The sequence below is a fragment of the Centroberyx gerrardi genome, chromosome 20 (assembly GCF_048128805.1).
Source record: "Centroberyx gerrardi isolate f3 chromosome 20, fCenGer3.hap1.cur.20231027, whole genome shotgun sequence".
NCBI lineage: Eukaryota > Metazoa > Chordata > Actinopteri > Beryciformes > Berycidae > Centroberyx > Centroberyx gerrardi.
In genome coordinates this window covers 2,588,687-2,607,550 of record NC_136016.1, presented here as the reverse complement: position 1 = coordinate 2,607,550, position 18,864 = coordinate 2,588,687, and the positions used below count along the sequence as shown (strand labels likewise).

General features: G+C 42.3%; 3 protein-coding genes across 3 annotated transcripts in view; 2 read left to right on the top strand and 1 right to left on the bottom strand.

The window, feature by feature from the left end:
- reep3b (receptor accessory protein 3b) overlaps positions 1-7,305 on the top strand; it is a 46,671-nt gene extending 39,366 nt beyond the window's left edge. Inside the window, exons 6-8 of the mRNA XM_078290645.1 lie at positions 256-421; positions 4,363-4,496; positions 5,094-7,305. Coding sequence (XP_078146771.1) covers positions 256-421; positions 4,363-4,496; positions 5,094-5,165 — 372 coding nt within the window. The 3' untranslated portion in view covers positions 5,166-7,305. The remainder of the gene's footprint in view (positions 1-255; positions 422-4,362; positions 4,497-5,093) is intronic.
- Positions 1-18,864, top strand: part of exoc6 (exocyst complex component 6) — a 458,194-nt gene that overhangs the window by 332,395 nt on the left and 106,935 nt on the right. The gene's annotated exons all lie outside the window — the stretch shown is intronic.
- nrbf2b (nuclear receptor binding factor 2b) lies at positions 13,582-18,810 on the bottom strand. The gene is made up of 4 exons (XM_071907369.2): positions 18,648-18,810; positions 17,617-17,701; positions 16,027-16,067; positions 13,582-14,463 (listed from the first exon to the last, which is right to left on the bottom strand). Exons 1-4 carry the CDS (start codon positions 18,675-18,677, stop codon positions 13,750-13,752), a joined length of 870 nt encoding a protein of 289 aa, XP_071763470.1. The 5' UTR covers positions 18,678-18,810; the 3' UTR covers positions 13,582-13,749.

The window sequence follows — 18,864 nt, the reverse complement described above, 5'->3', positions numbered from 1 at the left end:
TCCAATCAGTGTAGAAATACACAACAATAATCATTATAGGATTACACAGCGAATGCCTAAGGCTTATGTTCATATTTTCACCTGACTCTTTCCATTCACTGTCGTTGTCGAGGGAAGTAGTTTGAAGTCCTTTTGACACCCATTGACACCCGTTCATCTGCATGCGGTTGGATTTTTGAGAGAACTGAAGTGCTGTTTGCTGGAGATGTGGTATTGACTGTTTGTGTGTGTGTGTGTGTGTGTGTGTGTGCGCAGGGCCAGGGTGCCATCACAGAGAAGCTGCGGAGCTTCAGCATGCACGACCTGACCCAGATCAGCCAGCATGACGACGGATCTGGGAACCAGCTCTACCAGTACAGCTCGCATGCAGCCAACCCCGCCATCAGGAGATCCCAGAGCTCTGACGCTGCCGACGCAGCCGGTACGTGCACACACACACACGAATGTTATGTAGTTATGATAGTTTTTGACTACAGTAAAATATTAGGATTAATAAATCCAGAGAATGCAATTAATACTAAAAGAAATTGGAAGAAATGAGGTACCTGGGAAACTCTGTGCTCTATTTTCTTTGTGCCAAGCTGCACTGTGGGATCCTGGGTCAGTCATGCTTGGCTAGCATATGAAACGCGTGCACACACACACACACATACACACACACACACACGCACACACACACACAATCAGAGACAGACAGCAGTGTGATGTGACTGAGTAATGCGAGTTCACTCTCCGAGCAACAACGCACACCGAGTCTCCAGAAGAAACGAGGAGAAAAAGACGAGGAAGAATAGAGAGAGAGAGAAAGAGAGAGAGAGAGAGAAAGAGAGCGTGATGGGGAGAAGACAGAGTGAGGGATGAAGAAGGAAAGGAAAAGAAGGGAGACAGGGAAGGACGGTAACGGAGGGGAAAGACAGAGAGAACATTTGCAGAGCAGTTGAATGCCAAGCGAATTGCCTCAGCTGACCCCAGTATACGCGCACACACACACACACACCCACACACACACACACACACACACACACAGAGAATGGGGTGAAGACAGATACCCTGAAATAGCCTTTAGACTACATGACAGTAAAACTCCATGTTGAAGCAGGCACTAATGTAATTCTTTGAGCCTGTGACCCACCCCACCTATTCAATGGCTTACACACACACACGTCCAAAACAATAATTAACATCTCACTTAGCCTGTCATTGACGACAACCCTTGCCTTCCAGCTCTCTTTCATTTCTTTCTCTTCCTTTCTTTCCCCCTGTCTTTCTTCTCTAGATGAGTACAGGAGGCTGGCATTTCAATGAAAGCACTCCACAGCTGTGTGTGTGTGAGAGAGAGAGAGAGAGAGAGAGAGAGAGAGAGAGAGAGAGAGAGAGAGAGAGAGTGAGAGAGAGAGAGAGAGAGAGAGAGAGAGAGAGAGAGAGAGAGAGAGAGAGAGAGAGAGAGAGAGAGAGAGAGAGAGAGAGAGAGAGAGAGAGAGAAGAGAGAGGAGACAGAGAGAGAGAGGAGAGAGAGAAGAGAGAGAGAGAGAGAGAGAGAGAGAGAGAATGCTGGTGGAATGTCAAACACTCTTTCTCTCGCTCACAACACACTCAGCCAGCCGTGGAGAGAGAGAGAAAGGGGGTAGGAGTGGAGGAGAGAGGAACAGACAGAGGGACGAATGTATAGGAGAGCGGAAATGTGAGGAGTGATGGATGGAGAATGAGTGAAACGGCAGGCAAAGTGGATTGGAAGAAGAGGTGGATGGAGGGATGGAAGGGAGGCAGACGACGACGACGGCATACTGAGAGAGCAAAGACCGTATTAGATATTCAGCTCAGTCACCCAACAGAGCGAGAGAATGATGGAGGGGAAAAGAAAGGGAAAGGGAGAGGAAGATGTTTTTACCCTCTAACCAGACTTTTTCATATGGTTCTTAAAGCCATATTGGAGGCTCTTGGTCAACAGTGGCTGTGAACAGCTGATTGTGTTTCTTAAGGCTGATTTATAGTTCTGCGTTGGTGATTGTGCGCGTAGACCACCGAAACACTAGATGGCAGTGTTGTGCTTTGTTAGCACACAAGTAATAACAGTCGTGTTTACATTCTCTGAAACTCTTGTTCTGGGATATTCCTCACCATGAATTCAGTGACATCTGGGAGTCTTTAATTCGTAGATGAGGTGTCGTACAAATGAACATATTTGCAAACCTCCTCAGCTAGTCTCTCTTCGATCTGTTTCATACAACTTGGGTATCTCCACATAACTGTTTCTGACTGAATTGATCGTTTCATCACTGATCCATCTGATTGATTTAGTGTTTAGATAATGTCAGCTTGTTAGCTAGCATAGTATCTGGTCAGCTAACCATCACTGTCTTGTTGTTAACACATCTGATTAGCACACTAGCTAACGTAGCTAGTAGCAGCTAGCGTTAGCATGTTCACATTAACATCAGTGTGTTTGCTGGCTAGTTAGCTAGCTAACAGTTTGTTCAGGTTAACTGAGCTGACTCTTCTCAAGCTACAAGAGAGTGTTTTGGAGTAGAGACTAGAGCTAAAGACAAGACAGTTTACTGTGTCACAGTAACCTACATTTGGAAACAAATCCACCTTATCACACTATTCACTTTTACTAAGTGAATGGGTCTACAGCCAAACCACAACTGCAAAGCCTTTATTATCTCACCACACACACACACACGCGCGGCATACGCACACAGGTTTGCATTACCATTCTTGTGAGGACCTTCCACTGACTACAATTATTCCCTCACTAACTCTCACCACTGCATGCCTAACCTAAACCTGATCCTAATTCTAATCTTAACCCTAAACCCAAGACGTAATCCTAAACTAGCCCCATGAAGAGGTGAGGACTGGTTATAATGTCCTCACTCTGAAAGACTGAAACTAAAACTGATTCCCACAAGGATAGCACAAGAACACACGTAGAAGAAGACCATGTAGCTGTCCAGGTGGAGGCGGTGTCTGCTCCCAGTACAATGCCTTTTCTGGAGGAGCTCAAAGGATTCCCAGGTCTCGGCCCGATCAGACGGGCTCGCTCCCAATCTCAGACTATCCCTTTAAGATGCGTTTGGCTAAGCCAGACGGAGTGTGTTATTTAATAAAGCCGTCTGCTCCCAACATGACAGGAAATTGGAGAATTTTGACCACAGAATTGACTGGTAATGGCTGGAATGACTGGAATCTGTTCTCTGCAGCCCGGGCAGAGAAATCAGCTCTGTTAAAGGGAAACTCCACCCTGAAACAGTCTTGTAACATGTTCTTCCTCTATGAACAAGATGATGAAGACGCTGGTTGTTGTGGGGATCTACCTGTGACATGTCTGTTATGGGACGGGCTGTCTGCCACCTGTACTTCTCCCAAAGCTAGACATGAGAGCCAAGACTGTAATCCATGCTGTCGTCAAGAGAAGAAGTCTTTCTGCCAGTGTGTTTCCAGTTTCCAATCTGACTCGGACTGTGTGTAACATGCAAGCTACAGTGTGTTTTCTCAGGCCAATCACTGTTTACCTCAGAACCACATTTTTGCAATGTTTTTATTGTCCTGTGACACCACCGTCGATTACCAGCCATCCAACACACAACACACATTCAAATAGCATTTTTCATCTTGTGTTAGAAATTCTTACTTGATAATCGTATCATTTGAAGCTGGCTCCCCTCTCCTTCCCACCCTCTCTCCTCTCCCAGTGGAAAGGTGGCTGCTCGCTTCCAGCTCTGGAAACTGGGAGGTTTTCTCTAATAGACTCCAGATGTGGCAGCAACAACAACCGCAGGCCATAGAGCTAGAGTGGATAGAGTGGATAGACAGCACATCCCCGTTCAGAGTCAAACTAGGGCTTTACTGGGATGACTGGGCATGTTCTCTTAGGAATTGCTTAGATGGCATAACATGGTAATACCTAGAATAATTATGATAATAAACAATAACCAGTTGCATTTACCTACAAAATACAAAACAATGTGTATGGCTATTTAAATGAACAAACACACGAAATGTTAATCCAGCAGGTAGTGATATATTTTTAATAGTCAAGACCTGTCATGCCAATACAGTATGAAACGGTTTGTTTACTACTGTATAGTCTTTCTAACCATTCTACTTCTATGATGGAGGGAGCCAAACAAAGCAGCTGCAGTGAGAGCTTGTGTCTACCGGGTCTCTACTGACCTCTACTGGGCCTGCTGCCTCCAGGATTCACAACACACACAGTGCAGAGGAAAATGAATAGCAGTCCTTTCCATCTCAACACAGCCATGTTGACACAAAGAAATATGTCACAGAGCCAAATTCTAGCCAGTTTTTTCAGCGATTCTTGACGTGTGTGTGTGTGTGTGTGTGTGTGTGTCTCTCCAGACTACTACTACGACCAGGAGGACAGGACGGACGAGGAGGGGGAGCCGACGTTTTCAGAGGATGAGGCCGTCAGTCAGAAGGGACTGAGGCGATCGCAGAGTGTCAAGATCACACGATCCAGGGTCCGGAAAGATGTAAGAGTTCTAGTCCGAAGCGCTACACTAGATCCGTTTGGGAGAATTTAAGCCCCTCCCCTCTTTCCCAGTTGGCTGTTTTTCATTGTCCATCGGTCCATTCCAGAAAATAATACAAAATTTGCGCTGCTTTACATTATCTATATCTATCCATCTCAAAGTCACATTGACATCAGTGATGGTTCGTCAGACTCGGGAGAGAGTTCGGTATTGATTGGTGATATAATTTAAGCCCCTCCCCTTTCCTGATTGGCTGTTGTTTTTTTTATTGTCTTTGTTTATTGGTGCCAAAGTCGCATTGACAAGTGTGATGGCTCGTCAGAGTCAGGAGAGAGTTTCCTATTGATTTGATTGATCTATCTGTCTATCTATTGATTTTCTATCTATCTATTTATTTTCTTTCTGTCTATCTATTGATTATTAGATAGACAGGTAGGTCGCAACATCGAAAAAAAACTATATATTTTAGATTATCAAGTCGTTTTTTATCAGTGTATTATGTGCAGCCAATGCTTTTACTTGAGACAAAATCAAATATCTTGCAATATATTATTACATAGTCATATTTTATCTCTTATGTATTTGTGTTTTCACCAGGCTCGCTACGGCTCCCTGAAGATCAAAGGCAAGAAGAGACCAGCACTAAATTCTGTTAACTATGCAATGTGACAAGACTACTGACACACACACACACACACACACACACACACACACACACACACACACTCTCATACACACACACACACACACACACACCAGACCATCCTGTATTGTCAGCTACTCCTGATGTTTTCCAACTCTTTTTGGTCTGGACTTTTTACTATGCTGAACTCTTTTATAATGATCTTTCTGTTGACATATTTATTACCTAATTCATTGTATAATATACACAGAAGTGACCATACAAAGAGTACCATCACTCAAAACCAGCGACTCTCAAAGAACTTGTACGTTTTTCTTTCAGTGGGTAGAATAGATTGTCTTTTTGCATGGATTTATGCGTTTGTTTTTAGGTAGTTTTTAGCTGTGATGTTTGTTATCGATGTGTCGTCTTTTTAGATCTTCGGCCATTCTGTCCAATTTAGTTCATTTTTTTTTTTTTTTGCTGCCTTTTCAGGTAGAGTCGCAGTAAGGAACTTTGTTGTGCTTGTCATTATTGTTAAGTTTTAAGGTTGTGGTGCGTTCAGGTTCAGCGTGCAAATCGAAAGCATTTTTAACTTAAGGAGCTTTGTCTCAGAAAAACGCAACATTCCCTGTTACAGTCTTGACCTTCAGAGAAAACGCAGGGAGTCGAGGTTCCTGCAGGATACCAACAGTTTTAAACCTTTTGTAACTTTTGAAGCGAACGGAGTCGATTACATGAGATGTGGAATGGAAGCCCGTCTGTGTCTGCACTTGAATCGATCTTTCGAAAACCGGCCGACCAAAGAGCGTCCCCCATTCCTGTCACATACCAATGACGAGAAAGAAAGAGAAGAGAAAACCTGATGGATGGATGAAAGAAAGCAGTGACAGAGTCTAGTTGTGATTTGCGGGGATGTGATTCTTCAGGGGTTTTTATTTCAGGATTCCAGCCTCAGCACTCCCTTTTTTATTTCTAATGGAGATTTCCTGTTTTCCTGCTTTTTAACTCATATTTTTTTTACATTATGTCCTGATCACATCCCTGGTTGTAAGTTTCGAGCTGTATTTCAGTACGTTTTGGAATGATTGTGTTATGTTTTTTTGGATCAAAAGCTGTCTTTATGTATTATAACCACCCATTTTTTTTTTGCACATATGCCTCCTCCCAAATGTGTTTTTGTGTTGATGCTGTTGCTCGTCATCTCAGTCTATAATGTGCTCTGCTGTGGGAGGATACAACTCACAGAATGGACTTACCCATTCTAGACAATGGACTCTAATATGAATGGTCTATCGTGATGTTTTTTAAAATCTGGCTTGTTTTTGCACTTCACCCCTAATTTAGTCCACATTTGGGCCTCCATTTGATGAGATTTTGTCTCTCAAACCCAAATCTGAGAATATTTTTATTGTTAGATATGATTTTGTCCAGAATTCCATGACTATCTGTATTGTAGGTCGAGAGATAACAGTGAAATGATCAAAACAGTCATTCCTCTACACTCCATAACTGTGTTAACTTCTTGTAAATGAAATAATGGAGAAGTTTAACACTTCATCAATTTGCTTGGGACCCCCTAGAACCCCGCAGGGACCCCTGGTGGTCCCGGACCCCACATTGAGAACCATTGACTTGGAGAGTTCAAGGTCCTTTATTGGTACTGCAGTCAATGCTTCAATGCTGTAAAGTCTTAGGTAGAATTTTTCCCTCCTGTCCCTTCGAGCTACAGTGGCTGTAATTGACAAAAATATTAAAGGGACAGAGAGTCTTGAAACTTGAAAGACAAAAAAGTAAAAAATCTTACTTTTTGCCCTTTTTTTAAGCGTCAGTACCCATGAAATCTAAAAATAAGACATAGGAAAGTAAGAAATCGTATTTTTTGCCCGTTTTTAAGCGTCAATACCCATGAAATCGAAAAATTAAAGACATAAAAAAGTAAGAAAATTTAGTCATGGGTTCACTACCAAAGACACTGATGGAGAGGAAGTTGACTGGTGATGTGCAATAACAAACCAAATGTCTTAATGTCGCGGTGTCCATTTTAAGGCTTTATAACTGACTAATGATACCAAAGCTACACCTACTTCACCACAGCTCTCTGCCTGGGCTTGTGTGATCTGTGTGGGGGAAAATGTCTGATGTGGGGGAATTGCTGGATTTGTAAATGCAATAAAAAAAAAAGAATGCCTGAATAAAGAAAAGGCAGTAAATGAAGAAGTGTGGTTGTCATTATTCTCTATGTGGCTTCAGCTTTTATTCACCAGACTGTAGAGATCATGGTTGCTGCTTGGTAAAATGTAGCAAATTCAGTACAGCTAATACATTACACACCTGGAAAACACACTATTCAGTGTATGTTGCATTGTGGATTCATAACTATCCAATCATACACAAAAAATAAATGTATTTGCATCCAAGCTACACACAGCAGAGACACGAAGACACATTTGGATCTTTAACCTACTGGCCTGATGAGCTATAGTGTCACACACACCCCACTATTTTGTTTCAGTCTATGAGACCAATATTGTCCTTTTATTAAAAATCAGATCTGGTCCAGTCTGTGTCCCAGGACTAAAGTCACTCTTGAGGCTGTTGATGATAATAATAATAAACCAAATAATGATAATAATAATATTAATAACTAAATAAACCCAAGTGTGTAACTGTCTTCCATTGTTTCACTACTTTATCAATCGCTCCACTCTGCAAAACTAAATGTGTCATGACTGACCATTAGATGGCGCTATTGACTACTGTACATTATAATCAGGAGCAGAGGAGGAACTACAGCCATAGATATAGATATTGTTGATTTATACACTACTATGATGCATCTATAACTGAACCAACTGAAGAACTGATAAGTCAGTCAAATCAGTATTTGTGAAGGTGAATATTTTTTCTCCATCAGCCTACATACAGTCAAAAAATAAACACTGACCCTCTTGGATATTATGAAACAAGATGATTTCTTTAAGATATTAAATTGATAAATTGATTGATTGACTTGCTGTTCTACATTTAGACTTGAGACTTGACACACACACGCAGATGCACACACTCACACATAGTAAATTAGTTACTTTTAATAGCTTCAACAATTCAAATGAACATACAGCTAGCGTTGTCATCCATGCATCACCAGCAGAGAGAAAAACAGTCACATGATCATCAGAATCGTCTTTGTTCGTATGAGATTCAACGGCACATTTTGTTGATTTTATCCCGCATTCACACAGACAAAAAAAAAATGGTGACTCTGATACACCCTGATTACATTTGTAAACCGATAATTATCATTTGAACATTAAATAAAAGTTAAAATTATAGACAAACAACAACAAAAACAGACATGGCAGATTTGGTTCCATCATTTTATCATCATGGACCGACAGGAAAATCTGGCACAAGTTCTCTTCAGTCACTAAGGATGGAGCTCACAGTTCATTCAACACACCTGGGGTGCTGTGACCTCTGACCCCTCACCTCCTTCCTATTGGTTGCTTGCTGATCTACGAGCTGAAATTTATTCTATTGTTGTCGCTGTGGAGTAACAGTTGACAAAAACGCCTAAAAATGCAAAAAACGTCAAAGGAAAAAAATTCAGAAATCCGTTCAGAAATGAAACGAGAGGACGGTGTTAATCAGCGGAGGGTTAGGGTTAGGGGAGCCTGAACATTCCCACTGAGATAGTCGCGGGTATTCACGAAATATCGTGATACTTGTTATAAATCGTGATATTTCATGAATACACGCGATATTTCCCGCGATATTGAAGATCGCCTGGGGAAAAAAATTGAAAAAATTGGGAAAAAACAAAAGGACCCCCACCCCGCACGCACGATAATATCGTATATCGCGATATTTTGGTGGGACAGTATCACGATATTATATTTTGGGATATCACCTGAGCCTGGTAGTTACATCATGTCATTTGGAGTCTGATATCTGAAAAATGGAATTTTGTGAAAGTCGGGAAAGACAGAAATAGAAAGTCGCAGTGGAAAATAAGAGTCGAGACGATAACAGATATTCACACACTCCAATCTGTTTTTTACCCCTCTCAGAATCATACATCCTTTTCTCCGGGTGCAGCTCGTCTCCCTGATAGAATGTGAACCGAGTCCAGTCCTGGAGGTTTAAAATCCCCCTCCAGGCTGGTGTTCCATACAAGCTGCACACCTCCCTGATTCATATTAAAGGCTTTATGTACGTAAAAATGGCACCGGATGTCGACCCATTTATGTCCGCTCTTGTGCATAATCCGAGAAAAACCTGAAAATGTTACATCCGAATTGAACTTGAATTGGACTCGCATTGAAACTAACCATCTGTATTGTGATTTTCCAAACTGGAGATCAGCCTGGATCCAGATCTTAAAGGAAAACTCCACCCTCAACCACTTCAAAACAGCTACTGGTGATGTACTTTGCCTTTCTGGGTCCATTTAGTCATTTGGTGTATTTTTGTATTTGCAATGGAGTTTGACAGCAGAAAATGTTTCAGCGATCTAAGGTCTAGGTTCTGGTGTCAGTCCCTCAGAGTCAAAGAGCGAGGGCTTCTTTCTAGAGCCGCCATTTTGCACCAAGAGACGTTCAACAATCATACAGGGAGAAATCCATTGTAGAAGAGGAGAGAGACCAATTTCTCCACCAACAGTAGCCTCAATAGACCAGAATGCAATGCAGCTACAAAATGGTGGGTTCTGAGTAAGGGGCGACTCATCCTTTTTCTCGACTGGAAAAACTCTCGCTCTGCTATCGTTATCGCTCTCTCCACCCTCAGCTGAACGCAACAAGTCCACGCTCATTCTCTGGGGGCTGTCGAAAGGCATTCTGGGAAACGTAGGAAATCGCTAACTGAAGTAGAAGCAGACAAGGCAGGTTGAGGGAAAGTGGATTCACCAAAAAAATCACTAACTCCTTGAATGTATTGAACATCACAGGTTGATGAGATCTAACAGTGGAAGAGGTTTTCCTTTATGGAATCTGATACTTGAGCACCATTATTGATACTATGATGTATGCGATATCGGCATCCAACCCTGAACCAATGAGAAACTGAGACTGAGTGTGTGTGTATCCGAGCTTCTTCCTTTATAAGGCAAAAACTAACTAGAAATGCCAAACAATATATTGCATTGCATTGCGGGACAAGCAAATACATTTGTATTTTCCCTTCAAAATGAACAAATTGAAATGCAAAAAAAACCCCCAAAAAAACAAACCTCTGCTCCCTTCACAGGCTGGTAAAAAGACGGGAGAAAGGAGAGGAGAGGAGGAGAGGACAAAAGGTGAGGATGGAGGGAGGGGAGAAAAGAGGAGAGGAGAGGTTTTAAATTACGTCTGGAACACACAAAGAGGGTTAGACCGATATATGGGTCCGATATTATACTTTTATTAAAATGGGATTAAAAGTCCAGTCTGATATGGATATGATGCAGTTTGATTGATTACATATTTATTGGAGAATTGATCAATACTACACTGCTTGTCTATGGGAACAAGTCTGACAAGTATGCATCGATATGTTTTATCATCATCCTCCTGGGTTTCAGTGGAGAGTTTTAGTGTTTATAAAATATTCAAATTGAACGATACTGAATATTGGCACAAAATATCTATGTCCTTCAAAAAAACCCAATATTGGTCAAACCCTCACACACATCCGACATACATATTCCATAAAACACACTGAAGAGGACAACTCACACACATGATTCAGTCTTTCAGGTGGTAGAACTAAAAAAACATGAACAGTTTTCCAAATGATTACTCCAAATCACACAGTAGCACATATGATAATAACACACACATTACCATCATCAAATAAGAGTCTTCATCTGAAGAGAGAGAGTTTGACTGAGTGTAAGGAGAGAGAGAGTCATTTCCCTCCGCTGTCTAACTGTTCCAACACCGGCTTAGCTCTAAGAGTATTTTAATCCACTGGTTATGTTCAATTCTGTTTTCTATACCTGAATGTGTCCAATAAACAAGCTGCTTGTGAGTCCATGTGACTTTTGTTCACAAGCCCAGAGGTGTGACCAAGTCAGCTTTGCTCGAGTCCCAAGTTGGTCTCAAGTCTTGAGGCACAAGTCTCAAGTCAAGTACCAAGTCTAAATGTAGAACACCAAGTCAAGTCAGAACAAATCAAGAGTGCAGTATCAATTTAATATCTTAAAGAAAACTAAATATCTAGGACTTTTCAATGCAATATGGTTTTAATAGGATAAAAACTTGGTAAGAGCATCATGAGTTTGATTTCTATAATCAGTTTCAACTTCAATAAATTCAATCATTCCATACAAATTCAGAAAGCAGAATTTAAATTCAGTCGTCTGCTGGAACAAATCTCATCACTTTCAATTTAAGTCATTTACACAAACACAAGATCTCAAGTCAAGACTTTAGAAACCTTTTCAAGTCATCAAAGTACAAGTCAGAGTCAAGTCCCAAGTCACCAGAACCCAAGTCAAGTCAAGTCTCAAGTCTTCTCTTCATGCATCAAGTCTCAAGCAGTTCAAATTGTGACTTGAGTCTGACTTGACTCAGTGTTGGCCTTCAAACACCCTTATCGATTAAACACTAAATTAATGATTGTGGTTCTTTGTTCCAACAAATCAGTACGTTACAGATACAGATGTTTTTTAATTGAAAGCCAGTGGAGAGCAACACTCTTGGAGCTTAGCTGATATAAGACCTATTCTTTTCAGTCCATTTGTTCATCTGTCTGCTTGTCAGTCGGCTTGAACGGCCATCCCGTCGGACGCCAAGTCAGCTGTTCGTTTCCATCTGAGGATCCAAAGATTGCGACTGCCACCACAGTAGATAGAAAGTTTTCCAAGGCACGGGTTTTGTTGATGGGGTAAAGAGTCTCAGAGGGTTGGAGGGTTGTTGATACCGGTTCAGCTACTTTTATGAACGCTGGCCAGCCAGCCAGCCAGCCAGGCATTTAGCTTTCCTTTCGTTTTGTGCTCCGACAAGCGAGAAGTGACTCCCTTTAGCTGTAATGTACAGTTATGAGGTGTGTTTGTGTGTGTGTCTTTGTTTTCGTGCTGCGTTCACGCCCTATGGGAATAACCGTCGGAAGGACTCGGCGGTGCAAAGCAGCCACTTGGAAGCGTTTGCGCCATTCAAACTCATTGGAAGCCGCCAAAAGACTATGATGGTAGTTTTCTGTAGACTCCAGATCGGCTTCTTCACATGTGAACTTAGTGATGATACATTTGAAATCCAGCAAGTAGATGTGTCTTTCCCTGGCGTTTTAAAAGCGAGGATAACACAAAATGACTTGTGATGAAAATGATTCACTTCGTTGGTTCATTCCCTACACTTGACTACAGCTATAAGGCTTATAAAACCTCTATAGTGTGACTTATGAATTCAAATTAAAGCGTTCCCAAGTAGTATTTACCAGCTGACAGCTAAGGTGAATGGTATTTTAGTTTACTTGCATCTACCATCTTTCCCATAGGCTGTGAATGCAGCACAGCTCCGTCCGGTTTGCAGCCCGTTCTGCGTGTCGTTAACTGTTCCAGTGAGGAAATACACCCTTTTAAAGTGTGTGTGTCCATGAGTTTGTGCAAATGCCTCAAAGTGTGCAAAAGTGTGTGTGCACGTTTTGCATGCCGCTCTGACCGTGTGAGTTCACACTGTGAGCAACAAGATCGACAAGTCGCCCGGAAGCCCATTCATTTCATTAAATCTACCTAATTAGTGCTTGATAAAAGTTAATACCAAAGCAGAGAACAATACATGATTTGACTGTTGGTCACAATAGAACATTAACCCATCAACCAAGTTGCTCGCAGTGTGAACAAGCAGTGAGTGTAAGTGTCTGCATGTCTCTTCCAACTGTGTGTGTTTATATCTACATGTTTCTCCAAGCCTTCATGCCCATATACCTGGATCCCAGTTTACCCCCATCCCTGTGTGTGTGTGTGTGTGTGTGTGTGTGTGTGTGTGTGTGTGTGTGTGGAAGTGTGTGTCTGCACTCTGCATATTGCTGTTGCTGCACAAAAACCCATCCATCTGCAAAAAATATGCTTTTTAGGAGGGAAGGAAAGAAAACTTATTGTCTAATTGGCAGCCATAAGTTTCCAAGTTTTCACTAATTACCATGTAAGCTTTCAATTCAAGTGAGAAAAATAAATTGTAGTGATGTGGTTGCTGTTGACAGCAGCAATATGCTTTTCTGTGACTGAATCCCAATGCAGTTTGTCCCTATCCATGTGTGTGTGTGTGTGTGTGTGTTAGGGTTAGACCGATATATGGGTCTGATATTGTCCTTTTACTAGTCCAGTCAGTGTAGTCCGCCCTTAACCTGAATTCAGACTATGTTGTACTATTATTAGTAGTAGTAGTATTATTATCCTAGGTTTAGTGTCCCATGTTCTTAATGCTATTACAGAAGCTTTTCCACCCTGACAGGACTAAACACTGAATACTTACATTTTTTGGCAGGAAATTGTCAAATTTAATGATAGTGAATATCAGCACAGAATACCAGCTACTGGCAGATCAGTCTAAATATATTGGTGTGGGCCTTCAAAACCCATATCGGTCGAACCCTACTGCCTGTGTGTGTGTGTGTGTGTGTGTGTGTGTGTGTGTGTGATCTGTCTAATCACAGTTTATCCCTGTCCAGTAGCTCCTGCAGTTCGTTCTGGATGTCCTCCGGCAGCTCCAGAGGCGGCAGGTCGTCCAGACACAGATCTTCCTGAGCGGGCATCTCCAGCGGCGGCAGCTGAGGGATGGCGATCTCCTTCCCCTTCCCCGTGCTTTTCCTCTCCTGCCCGCCGCCCGCTCCGATAGCGCCCCCTGCCGGCGGGAGGACCCACAGCTCCGAGCGCTCCACGAAGTCCGCCGCCTCGGCCGCCTCGGAACGCAGCCGGGCGTTTTCCGACCGTAGCCGCTGGTTCTCGGCCGACAGCCGCTGGTTCTCGTCCATCAGGTGGTCGACGAGGCGCCGCAGGCCCTCGATAGTGGTCTGTTGCTCTTCCAGGCGGGTTTTGTCGTCTTTGGTGGTCTTAGAGCCGGGGCAGGACGGAGCGAAAGGCGGGGCGCCCCCGGCCTGCCGAGTCTGAAGCTGGTAGAGTAAGGTGTCGTACTCTCTCTCCCTGATGCCTCCGCAGGCGGCGGCGGCGAGGCCTGCGGACGCCTGGGCCTGCAGTTGGCTTTTGGCCTGGGTTTGGTTGAGCGCGGCCGGGCCGGTGGAGGGCTGGACCGGGCCGGGTCGGGTTTTGGTGGCCTCGCGGCGGGCTTCTCTCTTCCAGCGCTCCTGGATGAGACGCTGCTGTTTGACATGGCTGTCCCTCTGCAGCTCCATGGACAGACGAGCCTAGGGACAGAAAATATCAACACCAGCAACATCACCCTGAATATGAGAATTAACAACAACATCAACCTAAATATGATTAGAAACATGACATGGCTGGAAATTGTCCAGGACAATTTCCCACCCTACTGAAGTGTCCTTGAGCAAGACACTGAATCCCTACCAGCTACAAGGCTGCTGCTCTGTAGCTGAGCCTGACCTCTGACCTCCCTGTGGAGGGGGGACAGAGGAAAGACTATTCCCCTACTGGGAGCAATAACACATCACTGTGTAATTCATAATATATAAAACATGACACAGCTCCATGGTAGACAAGGATGAGGACAAACAATATCGGCATCGACATAAACGTGAACATAAACAACAACAATAACTGCAACCAAACATAGGAGGCTGTTTGACTTGGCTGTCCTTGCAGCTCCGCAGACAGAGGAGCCAACACCAACAACATGGGCCAAGCTGCTACTGCGAGTCCATGGATGGCTGGCACACATGAATGGAGAAGATCTCCAGCAGCATAAACAGAACGACAAAATAAACAGAATCATAACCGAAGACGGTGCTGGACATGTCGGGACCAGATGCAGCAACATGAGCACAGATAAGATAAATACTCAAACATCAGTAACAGTTTACTTGAGCTGCAGTACAAACACATTACAATCCCAGTAGGAGCAGAGATAAACGTTTCTTGCAATATAATCACTAGAAAATTACTTTTGCTTCAATATAATAAACAGTTTTTACACTGTTTATTATATCATGCTGATTATAATAATTATTATGCACTCACAATGTGCTTATAATGCACTTAGTATGTCTTATAATGCCTTATGAGCACTTCAAGTGCAGTGTTACTGTAATAAACTTCCCTCAATAAATAATGTGCACAATGTCTATCTGCAATTTCTGTTTACTATGCAGTCACAACTTAGTTTGTGGCATGCTGTTTGTGTTTGACATATCATATTCATATCCACTTACTTGTAGGCTAACAAAGGCTACCAGTAAATACAGAGAAAGGCAGTGCAAAACATTTGCGTCACAGTTTGCAATGGCATGAAGGAAATAATTGGAGGTATTTATCTTGTTAACAGCTAAATACCAATGTTTTAGACAGGTTGTGCTGATGTTATAGTTTTGTTGTTGCTTTACTCACACAATGTGATGCTCCCAAAATAATCTGCTACTCATTGCTCGCAATGGACGCTGTGTTCAACACTGCTCTGGTCTCAGTGACAATAAACGCATGAATGGCGGAAGTTCAGATTTTTTAGGATTTCATTATCAAGGCAGTGGTGTGCTTTTGTTAGGGAGGCTCTCACACTGTGACCCATCATCAAAGCATCATCAAATCATGACAACTACAAAACCATTAAAGATACTGAATGATCCACATATATATATCAATAGATATATAGATATATCTATAGATATACAGTATATCTAGCTAGCGAATAGCTCCAAGGTGTGTAACACAGAAGAGGTGCATCAGTTCAGGGAACTCAGCCAACTTATTGCACACACACACACGCACGCACACACACATGCAGTGATGTGTCTCACCTGCTCACACTCTGTTAACTTCATGGCATCCCTCAGTAGATCTGACAAGGAGAGAGAGAGAGAGAGAGAGAAAGAGGGGGGGGGGGGGGAGTTGAGCAACACATTAGAGGCCAGGTCATGCTGGGAAGAAAAAGGTTTCGGCTCAGTTTCAAGCATTTTGATGTTTGAAACTTGTGCACCTATTGATAAAAAGGCTAGGTAACTTGGTGTGTGTTATGTGGACATACAAACATCACCAGTGTTTAGACTGACATGAGTAAATAATAACAACATTTTCATTTTAAGGTTAACTATTCCTTTAATGTACACATTTTCATATTTTGAATTGAATTATGGTCGGCGGTGCCATACAATTGTTGAGTTTGTTTATCTATGGCACCAAAGACACATTTTTACAGTACTTGTTTACATTCTAGCAGGCTGATGCCATTGCTGGAAAGATTTGTGTCTCAGAAATTAACATAGTTCTGCACAGTCATATTTTGCTGTCATTGAACTTTTATTTATTACACTGTATCATGGTTGTATTGAATCGTGAACTCCATATCGCGAATGAAATCATATCATGACATAAGCATATCCTCCCATCCCTATTTCATGCATATTGTGTGGCATCTGCTGAAATGTCTCATTAGAATCAGTTGAGGTTAAGGGAGTTCTTAGCACAGGTAAACAAGCAAAGCATCATCATTGTGCTGATTGACATTTGAGTCAGGGAGTTAGCCATCTAGTTTACAGCTCTATATGGAATTAGCTACTTATAGCTCCACAACAGAAAGCCAACAAGCCCAGACAGCAGCCATGGGACTAATGGTAGCCCTATGGTAAAACAAACAGAAATAAATACAGTAGAAATACAGTATGTTGCCCTACCCGTTTTCATTACCATGTCCTGTATAGAATCAGGTTCTGTGTAAAACATTTACTCAAGCGACAAGAGCAGATATACTTTTAATTTAAATTGCTCACTAATTTATACGATGGATCAAGTTTGTAATTCATCACAAAGTGAATTAAAAATGCAAGAGAGCATTTTGAAGCAATATTTTTTGATATTGTCCTTTTATTAAAAATGGGATCTGGTCCAGTCAGTGTGGTCCACCTCTGATATGATGGATATGATGCAGTTTGATTGATTGCATATTTATTGTGGAACACTAGTTACACTGGTTGTTTATGGGAAGACCTGAACCTGAACTAATTAATGAGACATTTTGATCAGATTCCACACAAGTATGCATGACTAGGTTTTTATTATTATTATTATTAGCAGTAGTAGCAGTAGCAGTAGTAGTAATAGTAGTAGTAGTAGTAGTAATAGTGTTACTAGTAGTAGTGGTAGCAGTAGTAGGAGTAGCAGCATTTCCGAAAGTAAAATTCTTGAGTAAACCCAATCCTTTTTTTGGCATGAAAATCAGCAGTTTCAATCCAAAACCATCAGTTTTGGCCTTCAAAACGTATACTGATTCAACCCTGAAATAGTATTGTTTATACATCATGTATGCAGAGATATTTGTGCTTGGTATATAGAGTTTTGGGAGATCCAAGGATTCAACAAACCATCCTGTATGTCAGCGCTGCACAGCCTACCTGCTGCCTTGCCATGGCAGGAGATCGCCTCTTCATACTTCCCTGCTGCCAGCAGACGGTCTGCCTTTCTACACTGCTGGTGAGCCTGGAGAGGGGGGGGGGGGGGCAGGAGGGAGAATTGGATGGAGCAGAGGTGGTGGTGGTGGGGACAAAAATAAAAAAGAAGGCAAAGAGAACAGAGGATGGAAAAAAGGTATATATTGATTACACTGTAACAAATAGGCCTACTTTACTGACATTTATTCTTACTTTCACCCACTATATGCTTCACTTCATGGTTGAGGTTGAGGCCAGTGGTGGCCTTGGGTCATCTGACAGATGTCAAGAAAGCCATGGGCTAGTTTGAGGAATTTGAAATATCTGCATAGTAATATCCTGATTATGAATATCCCTTATTACATGAAGATATTGACCTTTTATTGCAATTCAGACCGTTGCTGTCGTCCACCTCCAGCATTGATGCAGTTTGACTGTTACATATTAACTATATAAGTGGTCAATGCACACTGGTTCTCTGGGAAGTCCTTAACCTGAACTGATAATGCCACATTTTAATGATTAACAATTACTTTGTTGGCACTTATTTTTCTTTTCACCCACTATAACGTTACTTGGGTGAAAAGAGCTCGTGGTTGAGGTTGAGGACAGTATGGCCTGGAGTCATCTGACAGTTGTCAGGAAAGCCAAGGCTAGTTTCACAATGACAGTAGGTTGTTGTGAAGATGGCCTTGCTAGCTAGTTAACTAAACACACGTTACTTGCTGTAAACAGCACTTGTTTTATCATAACAGTAGGGCTGCCAAGCTGCTAGAAAACTACAGCATGAGTCCATGTCAAACCTGTCTTTGCTCTGTCTGCCGAGGACAAAACCAAGGGTTAGCATGTCTAGCTTCAAGCTAACAGACAACAACAACACGGCCAACAGAGCGGCTAGCCGCTACTATGTAAGATAATGTAGCTAACCTTAGCCTCCTAGCTAGCTAGCTCCAGTAACATTAGCCTGTTATTGCAACATCAGGACAGAAACTTACGAGGTTGAGAGGGCTGTCCACTACCTCCATCGAGCCGATTCTTCAACAATTTAAACTACATGAAAGATGTATCTGTCCCACACGGACTGTCATTAGCACTACAATGAAAATCCTTAAAAAATAGTTATAAGACGGGAAAGAAAATTACAGTCAGGAAAGCAGTCGCTTCAACGGCCAGCGCTGCGTCAACACGACGTGATGACGTTGACGTCTTTCT

What these genes read in the sequence shown, in the direction of transcription:
- nrbf2b (XM_071907369.2), bottom strand. Translation starts at nt 18,677, where the DNA reads ATGGAGGTAGTGGACAGCCCTCTCAACCTC. An exon ending in TGGACAGCCCTCTCAACCTC is followed by an intron (nt 17,702 to 18,647) that starts GTAAGTTTCTGT and finishes CCCCCTCTCCAG; the next exon opens with GCTCACCAGCAGTGTAGAAA. An exon ending in AGTTAACAGAGTGTGAGCAG is followed by an intron (nt 14,464 to 16,026) that starts GTGAGACACATC and finishes TTCTGTCCCTAG; the next exon opens with GCTCGTCTGTCCATGGAGCT.